Below are 11,655 nucleotides of genomic sequence, written 5' to 3'. Positions count from 1 at the left end.
ACGTTTCAAAAATTATTTGTCTTAGGTGAATAGAAAAAATATAAAAAAATTGATAGGCAAGTGTTTTCAATCTTTCCTTTCCATTTCACATTACATCAAGTCAAAGAAAGCAAAATAAAGTTAAATGAAAAATATAAAAACTTTATTAAAAGCCAACTAAACAAAATATTGATCCACAATATTCTTACATACTAAGCAATAATCATACTTGTGATAGTTGCATCACTAAAAAATAAATAAATTTGTCAACAAACATCAATACACAGAGCATTACTGTCATTAAAACATGTCAGCTATAAAAGTTTATATGGAACATTTACAGGTATGTAGATCTACAAAACAGGAATGTGACCTTGTAATTTACAGGCTCATGTCATTTAATCTCTAGGGAGGTTTAGTTAAATATTTCAGTCTAGTGTTTTTCTTGTAACCATTCTCCTATTTGCATAAAAATCTCCAGCCTGGCCTGAACAAGTTGGGGAGGGTCATCTGGTGAGTCTGGGTACATGTTGGCACAATGTGCTGTCCCTGAAGAGAAAAAAAAATCTCTCACTCATAAGAAAGTTGTTTTTACAAAGCTTATACCAACTCACCTCTTTCTGCCTGGTAAAAAAGTTTGTACATGTTATTTCTCCCACACCCATTCGTAGATCATGTTGAAACTTTGCACAATTATTCATCGGCATAGACAAGACATGAATCAATACAAAAATTAACCAATTAGTCAATTAATTAGTGGTAATGAACTATTTTGTTTGATTCCAACAAGGGAAATGAATCCTTCAGTAGTCACAGACGTGACAGATATGGCTTAATATGTAGGGTTTAAATAATTGTACACATTATTTCTCACATACCAAATCCAGATCAAGATGAAACTTTCAAAAATTATTTATTACACAAGTACTAAACAAAACATGAATCAATAAAAAAATTAACCCATCAGTCAATTAATTATATTGTTTGATATTGAATAAGGGAAACAGATTCTACATTATTGAGATATATGATTGTAAGTGCAGAGTTCTTCCCCATACATAAGCGTTGTTTTTTTTTTTAAATAATAATTTTTTTATATTTCTCCTGTTTTTATAAAAGTAATTTTGAGGCATTAAGAATGTATGAATATGAATAATGCAAGACCTTCAGTCAAGATGTAGAATGCAGCATTTTAAGAGTGTCATGCACCAAAAGTAGTTTAGCATACCAAAAGGGAAGGACTGTGCACCCCACATGAAAAATGTTGTAATTTAGAGCAAGGTCTAGATAATAAATAACATATTTAGACAGTTAACTTAGAGCCTTAATAGTGTTAACTTCTTTATAGGACAGAGACTAAAAACCAATCATCTATTGTGTATATTAAAAGTATAGAAATTCTATATCAGTCTTATGTCAGCACACTAAAACAGACAGCTATCCGTATATACACAGAAGGATCAGCCTTCAAAGCCACTATCAATGCTAGTCAATGTGCCCTACTGGTCTTCCCCAAAAATAAACACTTTGAATAAGTGCACCCTGTGATGATTACTGCTTAAACTTCCAGGCTGAACTTGAGACATTCACCAAAGCATTGCAGACAGTCAAAAACAAATTTTGTGATGCAATACAGTCACCATAAGATATTGTTGTCTTTACAGACTCCCAATCCACTCTGCAAGCCTTTACCAATAACACCTCATCCAGCCCAAGAGAGTTGACAACATTAATCTCTTTGATCCATCACAAGATATCAAAATTCAACATCACAATCACTTTACAGTGGATCCCTAAACACAAAGGCATCATGGGAAATAAAAAGGCCAGCTTTTTGCAACTGAGCTGTAAGCTCTTTTGCAGACTGTACCAAGGAAAAATACTGTGCTGTTCTCTTCAGTTAATCAGCACTGTCAAAACATTATGTGATAAACAACAATCTCACATACCATTAATATAAACTGCTCTTGCATCAGGATTTAAATCTTTTAGGACTCCCATTGCATGCCACGGGTCAATGGAGCCATTAGGAAAGAGCACTTTGGAAATTTTAATCATGAGAGCTCCATAATCGGTGTTGGATCTCTTGACTGCATCACTGATCATGGTGATATTGAAATTGTTGCCAAATATATCTTGACATTGCTCAATCCAAAAACTGCAGAGTAAAAAGGTTGAGAAAAGGAAAAAAATGTTAATGACTTTTTCTAAATTGTATTAATTGGAGAATTATTTGTTTATATTGTACATGCGTCTTATTAGTGAAGAAAGATGTCTCATTATATCAACAATATTTGAAAGTGCAGACATGGCATGAGTAGTTAATTTTAATATTCAATTGAAAGATAAAAACATTTTTTTTAGAATGGCCTTTGAACTCATAACAGAAAAAAACTTCATGTTTTGCTATTTTGATTTATGTATGCAAAAAAGACTATGAATACAGAAAAAATGCCATTGAAGTTGATAATGGATAGAGAGAAGAAAGAATATAATGGAACTATTTATAGTTAATCCAAAGTAAAGAACTAGCAAAAGATAATCCAAAGTAAAGTACTGGACCATGATAAATTGGAACTAAGACCATAGAGTTAGAACACTTCTTTAAAGGCTTGGACTTACTCTATGGGGAATGAGTGACCAAATGGCTGCCTGACATCATCAGATGATTGGTACCACCCAAACTCTGTGCAGGTCTGGTATGTCCATTGACGACCTGTCATTAGTTAATGAGAGGAAACATAGATGAGATCAACAGTGACCAAAAAATTAGTTCTTCAAAAGTTAAGGTTTTAAAAAATGGAGATCAGCATGTAATTATTGTTTGAATAGGTTTCTCTAAGACATTTCATAATGAAAGATTGTTACACAGGCTAGCAAAATTTGTTTTTTTCGATTTTGTTAAAAGCTGTCAATTGTGGAAAAAAAAAATTGTCAAAATTTTCATCTTTAAAAATAAATAATGAACTGAAGAAACTGTTTTGAAAGATTTCAACTGAATAAGAATCAAATCTAAAAATATGAAACTTAAAAAAATAGATTACAGTAATCATTATTAGTCAAAGATTTTATTTTTTATTTTTCTTTATTATTTTTGCACTAAAACAATTTCTCTTAAGTTAAACATTGCTGTTAAAAGTTTGACCACTGTTACCTCCTTCTGATGCACTAGATGTCCATGAGGTTTGCCTTAAAGTATCAATCATTTTGTCATACTTGTAATCCTGGCAAGGCTGTTTGTACACGTCAAGTAGTAAATTATTCACCTGTAACAAAACACAGCCAATGTTACTTAAAAATACTATAAGAGTATTGAATTATATGCATTGATAATTTATAAATCAGCTTGTAAGTAAACCAAAACTAGAATGAAATAAAAGGTGTACAAATGATATACAAGATAGATTTAAAACAATCTTCAGGGTTACTACAGCAATTGGACCCTACAAAAACCGGCTAATTATTGTAAAAAAACAAAACAAACTAAAACTGTTTAGCCATACTACAAGTCTTTGGGACTTCAAAGACCTTCCTTCAGGGAACAGTAGCAGGAAAAAGAAGAAAAGGCAGACATTAAAGATGTTCTATCCATAGCCAAAGAGAGAGAGGAATGAAGAATTACAATGTTATTCTCAGCCAGTGAAATTTCATCCATACATTATTAATAAATGGAGATGAAGTCAAAAAATAGAATTAAATGTGCATGATATTAATATATAAAAAAACAGAGAAATTAAAAAAACAACTAGAACAATTAAATATTGTTTAGCTTATACCAAACAGAAATACATATTAAAGGAAAGAAAAAAACTGCAATCAATTATTGAAATAGTAAGTGAAATTGCAAACAAGTGGATATCAATGTTTTTTTTAAATAATAAGAAAATTTTTTAATGAATTAATCCAGATATGATCAGTCCCTAAATGAAAGGACCTAACATTACAATCATTTATGATAAGGTGTTGCAGTCAATTTTAAAGTTCCTTTGAAAGAAAGCATGAAAATTCCACAGTAGCAAAATAATTTTGTAGTCAGGTCTACCATCTAAGATTGTTACAATGGTCTATGAATGAGGAGAATGTGCTAACTACTTCACTGAAGGTATAAACAAATAAGTAAGAATCCAAAATATTCTGAACAGCTGCTTGTAAAAGCCATGAATTGTTAAACTTACATGTGTGTCAAAGAGCAGTGTTAAATATTTTTTTTTAACGTTAGGTCTAACAACTTTCATTACTCTGGGTTTAATTTGAATAATTCATTCTAATCTTCATTAATCTTCACTATTATTATTGAGTATCCAGATACACCCACAGTATGGTGCAGAGACATGAAGAACAACTGAAGCAACTACAAAAAAAGTACAGACCTTCATCAACAGATGTCTGAGAAATATCTTAAAAATACACTAGTACGACAAAGTAAAAAACACCAAACTGTGGGAGATGAGTGGACAGAAAAATATAGAGGTGCAGATCTTAGAGATGAAATGGAGATGGATTAGTCACACCCTGAAAAGATATCAACAACAAAGCTAGAGAGGCCTTAGAGTGGAACCCTCAGGGAACAAGACGTAGAGGAAGACCAAAAAGAACATGGCAACACGGTATAGTAGAGGTAGCCGAGAGGACAGGAACGAGCTGGGAAGCCATTAAAAAACTAGCAAGAGACCGTGGAGAGTGGCATGTTTTTACTGAGGCCCTATGAAAGACGATGATGATGATACACCCACACCATATGTCTACAGCATCATTGAGTTAGCCTGAACTAGAAACTTCCAGAATACAGGTGAGCATTATCCATGAAACAAAAAAAAAGACCTGCTGAGTTGATAATGGTGCATAGTAAGCAGCACTTGACTGTCTGAGACAAACCACTTTGGGTGCCATCTGTTATGTAGGAATCAATCCAATATGAGAAACCAAAAGTAGTAGAAAATTTAGTTAATGAGCAGAAACTTAATTTATTCACCGCCCATTAACAAATTTTTGGCATTGCACGCAAGCAAGCCCCACAATAAGACTCCAGTCAATTTTTACACTAAGGCTGAAGGGGTGTGGGGTCTCCTACCCTTTTAAAGTTTGAAAAAAGCCTGTCATTAGCCTAGTGACATGTATTTTTTACATTGCATAGATCCCATTGGTATTTTTGTTTGGAAAGTTATTTGACAGTCCAATCGATTTGGCCTTGAAATGAGAGAATTGTGGGATAGCATTTTATTATACAGAGGTGTGGTGGCTGAACAGTAAAGCGTTTGGCTTCTGAACTGGGGGTCCTGGGTTCAAAACTTGGTGAAGACAGGGATTTTTAATTTTGGGATCTTCGGGCGCCTCTGATTCCGCTCAGCTCTAATGGGTACCTGACATTAGTTGAGGAAAAGTAAAGGCGGTTGGTAGTTGTACTGGCCATATGACAACCATGTTAACCGTAAGTCTCAGAAAAAGATGACCTTTACATCATCTGCCCTATAGACCACCAAGTCTGAAAGGGGAACTTTACTTTTGTATTTTATTATATGCACATTTTATTACAGCTTACATTGAATGTATTTTTTGATTCATTGTGCCTGAGACAGTAACTATCATGAGGTTGATTTTAAATTAATGGTTCTGAAACTTTAGAAACTTAAAGACCACTAAGTGACTTACCTTAGCATATCTCTGGACAGGATCAGAAATGGTTTGGTCAGTCATGATTCCACACAAAGTGTCAATTGTAATATTAGTTCCTTGAGCACCCTTTAGAAGATATTAATACTCAATAATAATGATTCTACAGTGCTAAAAAAAAGTGCACATAATTTATGTTTTAAAAATGTATAAATTTCATCAATACTTATACAAATCGGATACAACAAAATGATTATTTATAGATTTTTCACCATTTTATGAAAAATCTCTAATGCAAAAAGCGATTTTACATCATAACTGAAATAAAAATACATGGCACAGGAAAGGAAATTTTAAGGATAAGATGCAAATTACAAGCTATCCCAACATGATTAATGACTCCTCTAATCAGGACACACTAAAATGAGACAACACATGCTTCAGAAGCAGAAATTAACTAAAACTAAAATTAATAAAACATGTGAAGTGTCACTAGAGAATGCCAACCATGTCCTCCAAAGCTGCATACTATATTGGGAAGCCCCGAAAAGACACAGGCTCCAAAACATCCCTTTAGAAGAAGAACTGTGTGGACAGCAGTCTGATACAGAAACCCCCTGCACAATCTATCTCAGATACATAACTGGTTATTAAAAATTGTTGTGATAATCAGAATGCAGAATAAAGTTTTAAAATATTAATAGAGGATAGGCTGAGGGGGGTAAAGAAAAAAAAAATAGAAAGTCAACAAAGACATGGTGTTGCAAAAAAAAAAAAATGTCATTGAAGAATGCAAGCATGCCTGCTGCAGTCTGGCAAGATGGAGGAGGTAGCTTTCTGTGTCCTAATGGGAAAGGATAAAGAGAAAGTAAAAAAAAAAAAAGACTGATACAATAATCATTAACAATGTAAACAGAATAAAACTGAATCCTGAAAAAAAGAAAAAGAGATGATATCACAATTTCAGCTTGAAAATTGTAAAGATTTTTTTTTAACACTGACTTCCGGATCCTTTACACAGAATTAGTTCCCAAGTTCAACTCACCTCAAACGCTCTGTTATCTTTATTATATTGAACAACATTTTCAAAGTTTCCAGACAATGTAGAAAACAAGTTGGCAATATCCTTTTCATTACTGGGATCAATAGAATCACAAAGCCTTTGGAACAAAATAGCATATTTTAGTAGCCAATTAGCTAAACATACTTTGTTTTCAGAACTATGCTATGTTGTAAACTTAAAAAAAAAAAAAACAAAAAAAAACATAGCATTTAATAGCCCCAAAATATTCTTCTTCATCTAGCCAGCTTTTTGCTGCTGAGCTGTGCCATAGAAAAATAGCATACTGGTTTGTTTTTGTTTTTTTTTCCAGCTGCCATACAGAGTACTGTTATGGTTGAAGTAGTATCTTGACTAAGGTGAATTAAATTGGGGCATAAGGACAGTTGCAGCCCACCAATATAAAACAAAACCCAACAATATAAAAACATAGCATTTTTTTTGGGCCTAAGAATATTAACAAAAACTTAACCCAAGAATATAAAACAAAGCATTTCAAAGCCCAAGAATATTAAAACAAAGCATTTCAAAGCTAAAGAATACATATCAAAATGATGTAGATAAAATGTAAAATACTTGCATGTAACTAAGACTAAATAATTACTTATATTTAACTTAAAATTCTAAACAATTACAATTTCTGTTTGACTTTTTGAAAATTTAAAGTTTGTTTAATAATCAGACTAAATTTATTTTATTTTAATGTTTAGTTTACATTTGAAAAACTGTTATATGCTAAAACAAGCAAGTCAACATAAACATAATGAAAGCCTTACAAGCCTATATTGCAGGCTGTTTCTTATATTTTAAAAAAAATTAATTATACTAACCTAAAACTTTGTTTAATTTGTACTCTGCCCTCGGCTGTTTTCAAAGCTGATGTTATAGAGTCTGTGGCTTTCCTTATGGCTTCATTACAAGCATCCGTTCCATCGTAGGTCCTAAGGGAGTCTGTGACAACTTGTAGATATTCTTGTCCAAAGGAAATGCAAACAAAATAGAACTATCATTTCTTCATTACTGACAGTAATGAAATGGGAAAGTATATAAAGTATTACAACTAATCTCAGAGTCTCATACTGGAGTTAGCTCTCATTTTCTGAATACTGACATTGAGTTAGGTTCTTTTTGCATATGCTTCATCATGACCAAAAAAAAAATGATTGGAAATGAGGACTTTGAATACATGAAATGGGGGAAGGGTAAATGCTTTCATTAGCAAGTTATAAGATCAACTGTTGAGGTTTCCAATTTATTAATCAGACATGAATCTAGAACGCTACAACATTTTACTAATGTGATGTTAGACAAAATAATTTGAAAGACATTTTGACTGACAAGCAGTCTCAGTCTTGGGTTGGAATCGCAATGAACAATGGGACTTGGAATTTGGTTTGTTGGGTCTGTTGCAGAGTTGCCTGCTTTTTTTTTTCTCAGCTTTTTTTTTTATCTTCGCTGATCTTGTAACTTGAAGTACCGACATTCACAGCTTTTCACAAAGATAAACAGCTAGCAATTTTAGTTGTGAATTTCAATTTCACATTCTACAAAGGAAATAAGAGTGTCTTCATATTGCTTTTGTTAACCAAATCGAGAGCACCTTCCAGTAAAAAAAAAAATGTCTGATGGGTAACTGTTATTAATGTGCTGGTCACATGAAACCATCTTCCATAGACCAGATGACCTTTACATAATTTGCCTTATAGATTGCCAAAGTCTGAAATAGGTTGTTTACTTTATCAGTATCATAACAAAATTTTTTTACCAATAAAATTAATCTCAGATAGAAGTGGAGCACTTGATGCCACTGCACCATCAACAAGATGAGGATATTTTAACCTAAACCAGGCTGACAGAGAACCTAGAAATCAAGTATAAGTTTAAATATGAGAGTTAATTCTTGGTAGAACATTTCGTTTCGAACTGTATAAAAGTACAACATAGAAAAAAGAAAATGAAGAATTACATTTTATAACAATTTCAAATATCTAAATTTGTTTCAATACAAGATTAATTTCAACAAGTTTCCAAATGGAAGCATTTCTGTAAATTTTTTTTTCTTTAAGTTTTATTGACATGAAAAAAGAAACAAACAAACAAAAAAAAAAAAAAAAAGAACAAGAAATACATTGAAACAAAGAGAAGGCTTTAAATTTATAAGGAGAATAGACTATTTGAAAATATACTTTAAGATACTATATAGATCTATTTAAAACGTTTTGGAGAAGAGTGGCAAAACTTTGACCCACTCACCTGGATAAGACCCACCAAATGTGATGACTTTGGCAGTAGGATCAACATTGTTCTTCAGATCAACAATGAAAGCAGCCAGATCAGCCAAAGCTTGTTCACTGCTTAAGTATTGTAAATTACTTACACTCATGTCACTGAAAAAATAACAAGGAAAAAAAAAATGAAACATGCCCATAGAAATAAAACTCTTGCTAAAAACACACATTTCAAATAGTTAATAATTTTTATTAGCTATATTTTTCATATAACAAGTTTTTTATCCTCCCTAAAAATATTTTTCTATTTCAATGTGAAATGTTTAATGAAAAAGATCATTGCCCTCCTCTCTATCCCCACCCCTCTCTACTTCATGACTAACAAAAATTTATTTTTTTTTAACTGGCAGTATATATATATTAAGTATTGTTCCATGATAATGTCAAGCTATGTGGAACCTACTCTGTTGGATGACTGTTGCCATAGAAACGATGCTCCAGCATGGCACAAAAGGCATTGTATTCTCTAGCATACTTGATCCAAGAGCCCTCTACCATCCAGATTGGGTCAGCTGTACCTTCACCACCAATCTGGATAAAAATAGGTCCGCCAGGCTTGTAGTAGGTGTCATTGACAAAATATCTCTGCAACAAAGGTGTAAAGTTAGCTCTGTCACTCTACAGGGTATACAATTTGCTATATTCAATGTACCGGTAGCCAAAATATTAGATTTAGAGACAAAGCACTAGATAAGCATTTTTTAAGAAGTTAGTGGAGTTTATTTTGTTAAGGTGATAATTTAAAGCTGACTGTCCTGTTCTTAGTTGGAAAATCGTAGATTGCTCTTTGATAGGGGAGGAAATTAATACTGTACAGTTTGTTTGGCATGGTCAATTCTTTGTATATAGCTCTGTTTCATTGGGTTGAGCCACTCCTCTGTGATTGTTGACTAAAATTGACTGTATGCTCAGGTAGTCTTAGGGTTAACCCTAAGACAAGCCACATTAATCATCAACTCTAAAGACTTGTAGCTGATCAGTACTTAAGATTGTAAAACTAATATCTATTTAAAATTGGCTTAAAGAGAACTGATAAGGCTCCCTTGGGTAAAAAAAAATTCACAATACACAACTTGAAATTCTTATCAGCTTAGGTAACCTAATTAGATTAGCAGTTATATGGAAGTAATGGAAATTGCAATCATCTTTGTTATAACTAAAGTTAATTATTCTGATTATTCTAAATGCCAGGTCATTGGATAAGTAAGATAACATGATTGTATTACAGAGATAGGAATTTATTAAAAGCATCTTGATACCTGTTTCCAGACTCTGCTATCTGCACCATTAAAATGATCTAATTTCTGAATAAACCATTGTTCAGGGGGCAGTTTTGGTCTTGTCTCTCCCAGCAAGTGGTGCTTTGTACCTTTAATAGTAACAAAAATTTAAATACAAGAAATTTAAACAAATTTCTTACAAAGTGTTGGATGAAGTCTGAAACTCTTGGCAATCCTAGTTCTAACTAGCTTTCAATAAGTTGTTTTTTTTTGGCTGCCTTTAAATGTATGACAACTATGGCTCATCTCTTAGAGCATTTCTCAATATGGCTATAAAGCCATTTTTTGGAGAGGCAGATATTCACCTGCATAATTTACCTGTAAAAGCAGAACCTGGCTGTGCCTTAAAGGAGTCAGTCACTTTTCTTTGTCAGCTGAGATCATTTCTACTTTGCTGTCCATTTAGTGTCGTTATCAGATCTATACTTCTCTCCACATTGTGCAGTCTATGTCTTTCCAAGCATCTATATAAACTATGTTCACTGCTTTAAAAACCGTTTTGTTTATATCCACACACCGGAGATGGGGTGACCAGTTCTGCTTGCGTCAGTTGCAAGTTTCTCATAGAGGATGACTTTGGGAATTTGTTCATTGTCCTCCATAAAAAGACATGACCAAGCCATCCTTCATGTGGTGAACAGGACCTGACATGACATAATCTGAGCAAGTATTATGCTCAGGTTGTCTTGCCAAGTTATTTTCAAAATTATGGTGGGCGACAATGCTACTGTACAGTGGCATATTCAGGATGCTTTAGCCCTAACCCTAACCCTAAATCTTTATTATTCTTTATGGTGTTTTTTTCTGTTTTCATAGACTAGAGAGGAGCTTAGTAGTAGAGTCACTAGAGTGTACCAAGTTAAAGCAGCTTTTATGATAAGTACTTTAAATCTTATGATGATACTTTCAAATTTATCTAAATTCTACTCTAGACTCTAGATTTAGAGTAATAGAGACACAGAGTAATCTTACACATCTCTGATCGTTATGATCTACTCTACTCTAGTAAATATTTATTAAGTAATTTATTTAAATTTAATTTAGACTAGATCAGAGATGATCTAGATCGCTAGTACTCAACTTCAACTACTGAACTAGTAGTACGTAGACAATTATTAAGATGAGTTGAAGAGTTGATCTAGATCTATTTAAAAAATTCAGGGAAAAAACAAACGAAATTATCGGAAATGCAAACTTACCAGGCGTTCCCACTAAACCTCCTTTAGGTCTTCCGTGTAACATGCGAGGTACATAAGCAAAGCATTGTTGATATAAAATAGTGCAGAGTACAAAACCGAGTAAAACACTGTTAGATACCATGATGTCCAGTCACATGATAAGACAGTTGGTCATGTTATCAAGCTGATCATGTGATATGTTTCCGTTTTTATTTCGTCTTTTATTTAATTATTTTTTTTTTACAGCTTTTAGATTAGAT

The 11,655-nt window shown here is 32.8% G+C and overlaps 1 protein-coding gene across 1 annotated transcript; it reads right to left on the bottom strand.

Moving 5' to 3' along the window:
* Positions 1 to 120: 120 nt before the first annotated feature.
* On the bottom strand, positions 121 to 11,596 carry LOC106051395 (putative serine protease K12H4.7). The gene is made up of 12 exons (XM_056013324.1): positions 11,417 to 11,596; positions 10,197 to 10,306; positions 9,341 to 9,522; positions 8,903 to 9,036; positions 8,415 to 8,510; positions 7,480 to 7,621; positions 6,635 to 6,749; positions 5,629 to 5,718; positions 3,134 to 3,245; positions 2,602 to 2,695; positions 1,929 to 2,137; positions 121 to 528 (listed from the first exon to the last, which is right to left on the bottom strand). The coding sequence occupies exons 1-12, from the start codon at positions 11,535 to 11,537 to the stop codon at positions 413 to 415; spliced, it is 1,521 nt and encodes a 506-aa protein (XP_055869299.1). The 5' UTR covers positions 11,538 to 11,596; the 3' UTR covers positions 121 to 412.
* Positions 11,597 to 11,655: the final 59 nt, after the last annotated feature.

Source organism: Biomphalaria glabrata, chromosome 15 (genome assembly GCF_947242115.1).
Source record: "Biomphalaria glabrata chromosome 15, xgBioGlab47.1, whole genome shotgun sequence".
In the NCBI taxonomy this organism is placed as follows: domain Eukaryota; kingdom Metazoa; phylum Mollusca; class Gastropoda; family Planorbidae; genus Biomphalaria; species Biomphalaria glabrata.
The sequence above is the reverse complement of the archived record's forward strand: the minus strand, read 5'-3'. Positions and strand labels throughout refer to the sequence as shown.